At 40.0% G+C, this 12,741-nt stretch overlaps 1 protein-coding gene across 2 annotated transcripts in view; it reads left to right on the top strand.

The window, feature by feature from the left end:
* The window catches only part of SHPRH (SNF2 histone linker PHD RING helicase), a 141,069-nt gene that overhangs the window by 75,534 nt on the left and 52,794 nt on the right, over window positions 1-12,741 (top strand). For both annotated transcript variants that reach the window (XM_074948563.1, XM_074948562.1), the window contains exons 17-21: window positions 3,493-3,600; window positions 4,504-4,646; window positions 7,902-8,075; window positions 8,424-8,486; window positions 10,205-10,430. In XM_074948563.1, the coding sequence (XP_074804664.1) occupies window positions 3,493-3,600; window positions 4,504-4,646; window positions 7,902-8,075; window positions 8,424-8,486; window positions 10,205-10,430 (714 nt within the window). The remainder of the gene's footprint in view (window positions 1-3,492; window positions 3,601-4,503; window positions 4,647-7,901; window positions 8,076-8,423; window positions 8,487-10,204; window positions 10,431-12,741) is intronic.

Raw genomic sequence — 12,741 nt, 5'->3', positions numbered from 1 at the left:
TAAACTGGAGGACGTGTACCATAAGCTTTCAAAGTGGAATTGTTTTTCTCTTTCTCAAAAGTAACTATGCATAAACAGATTTATGTGCTTCTTAGCAAAATTCATATTTGAAAAAGGGCATACTCTCATAAACTGTGATTATACTTTTACGCTAATAAAAAAAGTCTTTGATGGCTAGCCCATATCTTTGTTCACCTGCCACCAATTTAGACTCTGCTTTGTTACTTTCTCAGTAGTGCATATTTAGCTTCCTTTTCCTTGCTTCCCTTCTAGAACTAGAGAAAATGCTTTACCGTTCTTTTCGTCTTTCTCTTGTGTCACAGCGCAATCATAGTGCTTTATTACCCTTTTTATAAGATATACATGCCAATAATTTGAGCAAATCTACTCAATTTTCTTTTTGAGGGGATTAAAATATACTATTTTGGGCATAAATTGGTCTTAAACTGTTCTTATGGATGCTGCTAAATTCCATGATGTGCTGTCAAAATTTTAACAGGGTGCCCTCAAAATTTCTGCCTCAATCAGAGATGATATATGGGAGGTCGTTTCTACTCCACTTCACCCAAATTCCATCAGTTCCATATTCTGCTCCTCACCCCACTCTAATTTCTATCCATCCATGTACTTTTGTATAGGCTCCTACATGCCTTCCTTACCTGTCCAGCTGTTCCTCGTAGCAACAAAAATAGTGGTAGGTGGGTTGTCTTGTCATCTCTGATTGTGGAGTGATCAGGCCAGAGGCTGTCTGGTGATGGGCTCAGTAGGTGATTGGGACAGAATCCCTTTTTAATATTTTATGTAAAGTCTCCCTTACTGCTAGTAGTCTCCTAGCTTAGTGGTTTTCAAACTGTGACCCAGTACTGGGTCATGGAATGTAAGGCACTGGGTCGCGGTGGCTCTGGTCAGCACCGCCGACCGAGCTGTTAAAAGTCCTGTTGACGGTGCTGCCTGGCTAAGGCAAATCTAGTCCCTACTTGTTCTGACACCGCGCTGCGCCCCAGAAGTGGCCAGCAGTAGGTCCGGTTCCTAGGCGGGGGCGCCATGGGGCTCTGCATGCTGCCGCCACCATGAGCACCGGCTCCACACTCCCATTGGTTGGTTCCAGCGAATTGGGGCGCGGGCTTATCTCAGGTGGTTCCCAGCCAATGGGAGCTGAGGGGGCAGTGTCTATAGGCGAGAGCTGCGTGGGGTTGCCGGACCTGCTGCTGGTCGCTTCCGGAGTGCAGCACAGTCTGCGGTGCCAGGACAGGCAGGAAGCCTGCCTTAGCACCCCCCGCTGTGCCACTGACTGGGAACTGCCTGAGGTAAGCCCACACCCCAACCCCGTGCCCCAATCTCCTGCCCCAGCCCTGAGCCCCCCACCAAACCAGGAGCCCCTTCCTAAACCCCTCATTCCCAGCCCCACCCCAGAGCCTGCACACCCAGCCCAGAGCACTGGCCCCCTCCTGCACTCCACAGCCCTCACCCCTCCACTCCAACCCTCTGCTTCAGCCCTGAGCCCCTCTCAGACCCCAAACCCCTCATCCCCAGCTCCGTTGGGTCACAGGCATCAACAATTTTCTTCAGCTGGGTCGCCAGAAAAAAGTTTGAAAACCACAGTCCTAGCTGGTGTGGGAGGATCAGGATGGCATCAATCTCCCCTAGCTTGTATGAGGAGTGCGCGGAGCCAGAAGAACAGGTTTTCTGTGGCTGGTAAGGGGACTTACCGGAAAGGGGATAGGTATTGGAGATTTGGGGAATAGGACTTCAGAGGCCTGATCCTCCTTCCATTTATACCAGTGTCCCTCCCTTCATTGACTTCACACTTGATTACCATAGTGTGAGAGAGCAGAATCAGGTTCCCTCACATTAAGAACTCTTCATACTAAGGTTGGGGCCAGGCAAGCACTGTCAGGGAGGAAGTTGGACTGTAGCAGCCCAGTTGCTTGTTTCTTTCAACCCCTAGCAATTGGTTTACATCATTTTATCTTTTTTGTTATTGTCACAAGGAAAAGGGCTGGAAACTTAGCTCTCATTTTTAAAGAAAAAAATTGAGATTCTTCTTCTTTGTCCTCTTTCAATAAAGTGCTCTTGCCCACCCCCATGAGCCTCTCTCTAGTTTCACAAAAAGAAAAGGAGTACTAGTGGCACCTTAGAGACTAACCAATTTATTTGAGCATAAGCTTTCGTGAGCTACAGCTCACTTAATCGAATGCATCTGATGAAGTGAGCTGTAGCTCACGAAAGCTTAATCTCAAATAAATTGGTTAGTCTCTAAGGTGCCACTAGTACTCCTTTTCTTTTTGCGAACACAGACTAACATGGCTGCTACTCTGAAACATCTCTAGTTTCAGTGAGTAAGCTCCATCCATACCGATGATGATGATTCCATAATAATAGAAAAGTGAAGTGAAACTTAACCAACACCAAAATGCAGAAAATAAAGACAAAACTCTGACGCACCAAAATTGTGCTGTGAGGTACTACAGATTTTGACTATTTATTTGTGGAAACACATGCCAGTAATCTACTTGGTAACCTGACAGTAACATATTGCCAAACTGGTGCCAATACCACAATGAATTTTTGTTCATAGAAGTGCTTCGTATCAAAAATAAGAAGTTCATCATCTGATTTGCCTAAAAATAGCAGAGACAAAAGGTGGGAGAGGTAATATCTTTACTGGACCAACTTCTGTTTCGAGCTTTCGACCCACACAGAGCTCTTCAAATCTGGGAAAGGTACTCCGAGCATCACTGCTAAATGCAAGGTGGAACAGATTTTGTTTGATCTGAAACTAAACATTTAGATTGCATTTGGAGTTTTTTATATGTCTTTAATAAAGTTGATGGAAATTTCAAAATGAAAATGAGTTTTGAATCAAAACATTTTGAAAATGTCAATGAAATGTTTTGATTTTTTCCAGTTTTTTTAAGTTTTTTTTTCTGACCAAGACAATTTCCTGAAATGTTGTGGTCAACCCAAATATGCATTTTTCTTAACTTTTTTTTGGCCTAAAAATGTCTTTACTCACTATGTTGCAGTTTAGGTGTGGTGATCAGGTAAAGTATAAAATAAATTGCTGTTCTCTGACTCAGCAACAGCTACTGCTGTGTAGGCACAACAGAATGGCTGAAAGGACACAGAGAGAGAGGTTTAATTCAGAATTCCTTGGCTTTTTTGAATTTAGCTAAAGTCATTTTTCATCACAGTAATATAGTTTTAATGTATTTAATTTATTTATCTTCTATTTGGAGAAGGAAAAATGGTAGTCAACCTCTTTCCTGCCTACAATTTGTCACAACTGTACTGTTCTCATATTTATAATCTCATGCATTTCAAGCTCTTTTAAAGAATTGAACTTGCAGGGAAGCAAATACAGACCTTGCTTGAGTAACCAACCACACTCTTGGACTAATGCAATACAGTAGCTGAGAGCTTTTCTATGTTTAATTATTCCTTGTAAATATAAATGACTGATGCATATTTTAAACTCTTATGTGCATATAGGCTGAACAACTTCGACAACATTATATGAGTAAATCCAATGCAGAAGTTTCAGAAGCTCATCAGGCCTTGCAGCCAGCGCTACAAACCATTCGTGAGCTCCAGAGAAAGGCAGGTGCCTCTCTTTGGCTTATGATTTTTGATTTACTAATTACTTTTTAACCTGGGTGTCCTAGATTCAAAATATTATTTAATATTTGTAATGTGGTAGCACCTCGAAGCCCTGATCAGAATGGAACCGCATTGTGCTGATCACAGCACAAACACATAACAAAAAGATGGTTCCTGCCTCCAAAGAGCTCACATTTTTAGTATTTGATGAGCTACAACAAATGGACACAACAAGCAGTTAGGAGGAACACAAGGTAATAGTGAGAAAATGATGATAAAGCAACTGCTTTATGCTTTTTCCATTGTATCATGTTACACACATACACACTCGCCTCTTCAAATTTAGGCTAAGAATCAAGCTATAAGAATACCACCATACTGGCCTAGAAGATACTATGTTTCTATATTTAAAAAACTCTGCATCAGGTGAGGCCTCTGTTCCTTCCTAAGGAACTGTTCTTCCAGGCAAGTATATCTCAACAGCATTAATTCACTCTGACAACATACCTGATGAGGAAAGGTGTAAAAGAAAGATATACTGATGAAGGCTTGAGCTGAAATGCAGATTCGGCTATACTATATTACAATAAATAAAGACATAGAAGATTAAATAATAAAAGATGATTTTCTTCTCTTGCATAGATAGCCTAGGTCTACCTTATGTAAGCAATTTAACGATATTGAAGTAATTGAAATTTACAAGGAAGTACCAGCTAGTTATGCTGGATATATTTGAGGGCAGAGGTGGGCTTTTCCAACTGTATCTTCATCTCTTGGCTACTTCCAGTAGATTTTACCAGTCCAGGCAGAATATGATTCAGAGAGGAAAAAAAGGCTCCTACCACAGCATGCAAAGCATTTATTTGTTGTGAGTGTTCATGAATAAATCTCTCTTGCATACAGATACATTCTGGGTCGCTTTGGTGGTTGGACGTGATCCAGACAGCAATACAATATGCCATTGATGAGGAGCTTGTTCAGCGTGTGCAAAATGAGATAACCAGTAACTACAAACAGCAAACTAATAAACTCTCCATGGCAGACAAGTAAGAGAATAACTACAAAATACACTTAATTCTACTCAAGTCTTCTAATCAATTTGTGCTAGCAGATGCAATTAAGTGCCAGGCACTTGTGTTCAGAACATCTGCACTGCAATTAAGTTTAAAAACTCACTTCAAAAAGGAGAAACTAAATATATAAAACTTCAAAAGAGAGAGGCCTTCGGTTTTCCCCCAGACAAGTATTCATTAAAATGTTCTCCTTTGTATAATCTACTATGGTTTTTTTTTTTAATTTTCTGTGTTCATGCAACTGCTGAGCAAAATAATTCAATGTTAATTGCATTGGGATTTAATGTTCTCTAAAACAAACGGACTTGCAATTAATTTTGTTCCTCTAGGGATTCAGTTGCATCAGTTCGGACCCTTATTGGGGTCTATCCATTTCCCGCTTTGCAGCTTCCCATTCTTGAGATACCATTTTCTGGTTAACAAGTTCTGGATGGGTTTCCCACTGGAGACCATCAGTACTACTTCTTCTGTTGGAATTGTCACTAGTTACTTCCTCCCCACCAGCATCATCCTTTTCACAAATACCATAAGTCCCAAGTTCAAGAGTACTCCCAGCTCATGGAGCAATAAATTACAAATTCATATGTTTGTCCTGTAAAGTGGTCTATAGATGAGTGACTAGCATTTACTGTACGTGTAAACAGTCTGGCTTCAGATACAGGAACATGAAGTGTAAGCAGTTGCCTTTTAAAAAAAAAAAAAATTGAAATGTGAATCCCTTATAGGAAAATTTCTGTTTATTTACTCTACATTGCTATAAACAACGATAGTTCTTCACACACAAGGGAAAAACAGTACCCTTACTTTGAAGAGTTTAGTCATAAGACTTGATCCTGCAAGATGCTGAGTACTGATACAGCAAAGCACCTAATCACATGCTTGACATTTAATTCCACTGAAGTATTGTTAAAAAAAAAAAAAAGAATTTTTATTTTTTATAGCTTTTCTTTTTCCGTACTCAGAGTTGTGTAGAGAAGGAAGACAAAGAAATTCCACACATCACTCATGGAAGACCCATCTTATTGTGAGCGATCATTTGAGACCAAGGGTTTCTCTAAATGCCGCTGTTCAACATAGCTGGGTGAAGACTATTACAGATATATGTGTGTGTGTGTGTGTGTGGTTGCCATTAGAGCTTGCCAAAAAGGATGATTCCCTTTCCACCAAAAAATGGGTGTTTGAGGAAAAAGTTTCATTCTGAAGCAGGACAAAACATCAAAAATGTGAACGTTTTCACAGAAAGGAGTTTCCCAAAACAGAATTTTTCTTGAACCTAAAGATTTTTTCAGCTTCCTGGCTTTGCCTCTGGGAAGGCTTTGAACAATTTCACAGGTGAATTTGACAAGAGCCTTCCAGCTCAACTATCGAGAGACAGAGAGGCCAAGCACTGCTGGCCTCCCCATCCCACGGAGCTGTGGGGGAGCCAGGCAGAGTGCCCTAGTGCACTGCTGTGTTTCAACGAAAGTTTTTGTTGAATCTGTGGTAGACTCATTGAAATATTTCACTTTCCCAGACTAAACTAAATTTAATTGGAAAATTTATGGCAAGCTATACTTGCCACTATGTATATTGAAAGAGGAAATAGTTCTTCACTTAAAATGGGCTAGTCAGAAAAACCTTGACTGTCTTCCTAGTTCTGTCACTGACAAGCTGTGACCTTGGGCGAGTAACTTTTCTTTCGGTGCCTCAATTTCCACATTTGTAAAATGGGGGATGATACTTGGTACTCCTTTGTAAAGTACTTTAAGATTTGCAATAAAAATATTCCAGAAGAGCTCAAATATTTTTATTATTATTTTTAAAAATGCAATGATGGAAGCAGCAAGTGCTATCTAATAGCTGAGTAGTGGAGTTGACTGACCCAAGATACAAAGTGGGATTTCTCTCTTTTGGGACACTAGGCAGCTCAGGTTGTTACATTAAACTTAAATGCTACCCATGTGTTTCCAAAATACCCTGTTGGTAATTGGTTAGCTCTCCCATATGGGTTTTATTTAGTTGCAGAATTCCGAATTAGCCCTAAATATTGCTTAACTTGATTATTTAAACAGCTACCCATTTTCTAACTTTGCTCAGCTTTACACAGATGAACTTATCCTTCTCTAACTTGGCTCATTGTAGTTTTGGAATGTTTTGGATCAGATTTTCCCTAAGAGAGAGAAGTAATCTATTTAGAAAATATATATATATATATATATATATATATATATATATATATATATATATATATATATATATAGTGTGTGTGTGTATATATATATGTATATGTATACACAGTAGAACCGCAGAGTTATGAACACCAGAGTTACAAACTGACTGGTCAACTAAACACTTCATTTGGAACTGGAAGTATGCACTCAGGCAGCAGAGACACACACAAAAAGGAAAATACTGTGCAGCACAGTATTGTGTTAATTGTAAACTACTAAAAAAAGATTTGACAAGGTAAGGAAACTGTTTCTGTGCTTGTTTCATTTAAATTAAGATGGTTAAAAGCAGCATTTTTCTTCTGCATAGTAAAGTTTCAAAGCTGTATTAAGTCAATGTTCAATTGTAAACTTTTGAAAGAGCAACCATAACATTTGAGTTATGAACATTTCAGAGTTTTGAACAACCCCCATTCCCAAGATGTTTGTAACTCTGAGTTTCTACTGTAAGTGCTTTTAAGAATGCCAAGTTGAGCAGTGTTCTGGCATCCAAAGCAGCGTACCCAAAGAACAATTACAGCCTGGGCAGCAACAGTTCACTTCCCTTGTATTGCACTGGCAGCAGGCTGTGCACCTGATCAAGAGAGATACCTAGGTGTTTGAATAGATGGTTCATCTTCATGTCTGTTCGGTATTTTGCCTCTGAGAACTAGAGTAACAAATGCTTGGTGTGCGGTTTTATGTATGTGTCTCCACTGTGAACTGGACTGAGACCACCAAACTCACTTCTCCCTGGCCACGAAACACAAATCAGATGGTAAATATTTTCAGGCACTACTGACCTTGACCACATTTGAGACAGTGACCAAGATGGTATGTGCTGTTTCCCCATTTCTAAAATCTGAGCCATTTTATGTCACTGACTTCAATGGGCACTATTCATGATAGTGAGCATTACACTTCAGGTGTGGGTCTTAAGAAGTTTCACTGCATACTGCCATTTATTTGTTTCTCTTCTTTGTGAAAATATTGAATTGGGTTTTGACTTGGTGTGCTATTATGTGTGTTTGATGTTGGTCAGGTTCCGTGACTGTAGAGGCCTTCAGTACCTGCTCACAACTCAAATGGAGGAGGTGAAGAAGTTCCAGAAGCTTGTAAGAGAAGCTGTGAAAAATCTAGAAGGTCCTCCCTCTAAGAAGGTTATTGAAGCAGCCACTCTCTGCCATCTGCGGCCCGTTAGACTTCCTTTGAACAAGTATGTCAAAAATATTGTTTTTGTAAGAGGCGTACTGAGAAGTCCATCTTCTTTTGGAATAAGAGGAAGAAAAATTAAATTGAAATATTAAATCTCCCATTTTAAATGAGATCCGTGCAAACAAACCCCTGTGTCTGCATGGATCTAGTTTGCAGGATCCGGCCCTACATTAATTAAAAAAAAAAAATGGAGATCTCCTATTTTTTTCACTGAAAATTTAATGAGCTTATTTTTTTTAAATAATACTTTCATTCATCAGAACAGAGAGAATTCTGGGCATTTCTTAGGAATTAGCTTGGTTGACAATTAAAGTTTTAAATGCTCTATTTTCAATCTCTTGTATTCCAGTTGTGTCTTCTGTAAGGCTGATGAGCTGTTCACAGAATATGAGTCAAAGCTGTTCTCCCATACGTAAGTACTTAGTTTTCATTCTTATTTTTGTGATTCAAGGAAAATTTTGTTTTGGAAGTTAAAGTTTAAAATATAAACATGTTAAGTTGCCTAAAACACTTGTTTTAGGAGGAAACTATTTCAGCATATTCTTACAAAGAGAGTCAGTGTCAATGTTTATAGGCAGTGTCACTTTTTTATGCATGTTTCATTTAAAAAGACACACTTTTGTAAAATGAACAAATAAGTGTAGTTTTCTCATTAGGGGTTTATGATTTGAAAGATCACAGAGCTAAATTTTCAAAATGTTCCCAGCTTCTTAATGTGCAGATTTTGTAACTGTATGTTCAGCTACACAGTCTGTATGGGCAAATGCTCTTGTGTATGCATGCAAGTCAGAAGTCCTCAGAGAACATGGCTGTTGGTGGCTTTTCATTTCCTCTAAGTAAGAGTACAGTCTGATAAATTAGGTGATGATAATCATTATGGTAATGGTTATGAAGTGCCCAGAGAGAGAGAGAGAGTGTGTCAGTGGCAGAGCTGGAATTAGAACTCTGAAGATCCTGGCTGTCATGCCCAAGCTCAGTACACTAGGTCATGTTGCCTCCACATTCAAAAATGTTGTAAATCTCAAATGCCCAGTGGGAGAGGGGGAATACAGAGAGTTTGGGGTTGGTGGAAGGGATTTTCAAAAGCACTAAAATGAGTTAGACATACAAGTCCCATTGGAAGTCAATGGAATTTGTGCTCCTAACTGATGAAACCCCCATCCCATGATTCAAGACGGCTTTAAAGAAAGGGTGTGGTGTGTTTTTTGTTTTGCCAGAGAAGAGTGAGAGATAGAATGAGAGAGGCCTCTGGGCCCCTTGCCACTTGCTAGGGTCAGGGAATAGTTTTGTTTTTTGAGTTTGTGTGTGAGTTAATAAACTGTGCCCTGACTGAAGGGCCTGAAATAGACTTTGGCATGGCACTGAGTTTTTCTTGTGCTGGTGAGGGCGCATATTAATGTACACTCATCCATGGTCAGTTTGGTAGGGAAGGGAGTTGGGAGCTGTTGGGTTTCAAAGATTCTCTTTTGGGGTAGTAGACTTTGAGCCAAGGTTCCTCCTCTGCATCTCTTTGCTGTCAGTCCAGGGACAAGTTAAATATACAGAAGTGCTATTTAAAAAAATATTTATTTTTTTTACACTTGATACCTCCAGTGTCCTTAATAACCACTCTAAAAGTATGATGTCTAAGGCTTTGCAAGAGCTAGTATTGAGTGCATAGCTGACAAGGTGCCCTGCATAGTATTCATGCTACCAGTATCTAGCATGCTGCTTTCAAGGGACTGTGGGATAACCATAGTTTAAAAGCAGACACACAAACCGAAGCTGTTTTTTCCCTATTTTAAATTATGAATATGTTCTAAACCAGAAGCATAAGACTTGATGTTAACCAGAATGTGACTAGAACCACAGGCTGCTTAAATTTGTTTGGCCTGGATGATTATTTTTATTTTGCCTTGTTAATATCTCCTGATTGTCAATGTGGCCATGTTTTGGGGTTCACAAATAGCCAACAAATGGTAGTTAAATATAGCAGTGTATATATATGTAAGGTGTGTATATATATATCTTAAATATAGCAAATGTGTGTGTGTGTATATATAAATGTAAATATAGCAATATATGTATATGTAAGATATGTATATATCTTGAGAAGCTAGTGACAAGTGTTATGCTTTGGTGTATTCAAAGTGTGAAAGGCCAGATGGCTATCTTTGAAGAGATGATAGAAGATGAAGACGGGCTGGTTGATGACCGTTTGCCCACCACAAGTCGAGGACTATGGGCCGCGAGTGAGACAGAGCGCTCCCTAAAAGCCATACTGTCTTTTGCCAAAGCTCACCGAATGGATGTTAGACTAATTGAAGAAGGGAATATATTTCTGGAACTCTTTGAAGCATGGAAGAAGGAGTACAAGGTACAACACATAAGATTCTGAAGAAACATTGCAGTAGTGTATTATATGTAACATGAATATAAGCCAAAATTTTCAACCTAGATGCCTAAAGTTAGGACTTGTCTACTTGTAGCTTTTGCACAGATTTAACATTTACCAAAGCAAGCTAAACTGGTATACACACTTCTATACCAGTATAATTGCATCCACTGCAGACTAAACCAGTTAATCTCGTTGTTCTGTATTTAGTAGGGCTCACCAAATCAGATGTCTGGCCCATCCATTGCCTCAATTTACCTTTTGTCTCATATCAGTCAAACCACCACACCTGGTGTTTTCACAGTACTGTTCCCCTTTTGGGGATAATTTATTATTGTAAAATAACAAAACCATACAGCCCTCACCGCTGGGCTCATTTAGTTCTTTTGGTTTATAACAGGCTTCAACATGCATTTAGCCCTCCCTCTAGACTCAAAAATCCTTTACCACAGCTTCGCCTTCTGTGACTCTGGGAGCCCCTTCATGCCCACTGGCAAAGGTTAACTATACTGTAATACATATCAGGCCTGACCTATCATTACCCCCAACACAATTACCATATCATTACCCCCAACACAATGTTGTCATAATATGTATCTAAAAGGTGTCAGGTAAGGTATCGTATCTAAACTGGTGACATGCTGGTCCTGAAAATCATTGCATGGTTTGTGTACGGGTTGTGTACAAAGACTTTTATTTGTGTGTACTGGAAATATGTTCCTAAAATGTGTTTGGGAGGCAGTGTGTACATCGGATGTGGATGTGGATTCCCCTGTCTGACTGGCTTGATTACAGACTGAGGACAATGAAGGTATATATACATATAAGGTAAACAAAGTAACAAGCAATTGAGGAAGGAGCTTAGTGAGCTCACCGAGGGGTCAGAATCTGCACCCCAGGAAGCCTTCTTGGCTCTTAAGGCTGAGACAATGGAGTTTGGGTAATATAAGGGGAGCAAAAAAGACATTTTAGTGATCCATCACTTAGGCAACATAGGGTACAACACCCTCTGTGCCTGTGAAAGTTTGATCCCCTATGTTGGAGAGCTAGAGATGCTGGTAATAGGATGTAAGTGTAAAAAAAAAAAAAAAAAACTGTTTAGGGTAGGCAACAATTGTAATTTTCTAAAATTAAGTTTTAGTCACTAGAAAGCATGTTTTGCTAACCATACCTGTCTCTCTTTCTCTGGCTTAGCATGACTTAAATCTCTGTTCTTCATTAATAAACTTATTCTTGTTTTATTACAAACCCATCTCAGTGCTCTGTGTTAAAATGTAAGTCTTCAGCTAATATGCACGCTATTTTGAGTGTCACAGGGAGATGGACTGGACACTGCAGAGAGACGCTCTGGGGAATTCGGGAACTGGGATTCACTTATTGTTACCTGCAAGGCAAGTTTTAGACTGGCAAAGTCTCAAGGAATTTGCTGGCAAGACTGACAGGCTGGAGTGTCAGGGAACTGACACACAACTTAACGACAGCAAAGCTCTCACTTGCTGAGGCAGAGGGGTAACACAGTGACTTAAAGTTCTGGGTGTCCTGAGCAGAACATCACACCTTCCTTATAATCTTCCCACCAGGTTCACTGCTTTGCAGGGGGGCATGGATCATCATTCATGTCGCACTTTCCGTCAGTACCTGACCCAGGCCAGGGAAGCTAAGGATACAGCCAAATTTGGTGATGAATCCTGGTCATGTGCCACCTGAGGCACATTGCGTATACTCTAAGATGATGACTTATTTGCAGCCCCCTTAGCTGGAGCTTCTCTTTCAGCAGACTCCTGCTTCTTGTTGGTCTCTCTCCCAGGCCTTCTGCCTTATAGTTCTGGAGAGTTTTCACACACTTCTTCCCAGCATGATCCCCAAACTCTCACTGACTGAAGCCAGGCTGCCCTTATATTCCCCAGCAGGACAAGTTCCTAGTCACATGTTCCCATCATATGACCCATTGACTCAGAGGTAAACTAATCACAGGTGAGACTGAACTCACGACTACTTCAGAGAGCCATCTTACTCTGTGACACTGCAGAAACTGTACACAAGCTCTCAGGCATCTAAAACAATATTTAAGCACCTGATTTTCGGAGATACTGAGCACCCTGTAAATCCCACTTGTTCTCTGAAGATCAGGCCACTTTTATTTGAAAATTTTGGCCATAGTTCTGTGTCATGCTTCACTATTATATGTGCAGAACTTAGTGCAGTTGGCACAGAGAGAACTAGATTCCTGACAAGAGCTGCTCATTTGTTGCATTAGTGTGTTTCTTCTGCTGTGAGAACAAATAGTATCATA

Source organism: Natator depressus, chromosome 3, assembly GCF_965152275.1.
Source record: "Natator depressus isolate rNatDep1 chromosome 3, rNatDep2.hap1, whole genome shotgun sequence".
In the NCBI taxonomy this organism is placed as follows: domain Eukaryota; kingdom Metazoa; phylum Chordata; order Testudines; family Cheloniidae; genus Natator; species Natator depressus.
Note: the sequence above shows the minus strand (reverse complement) of the source record. Positions and strands in the feature narration are given on the sequence as shown.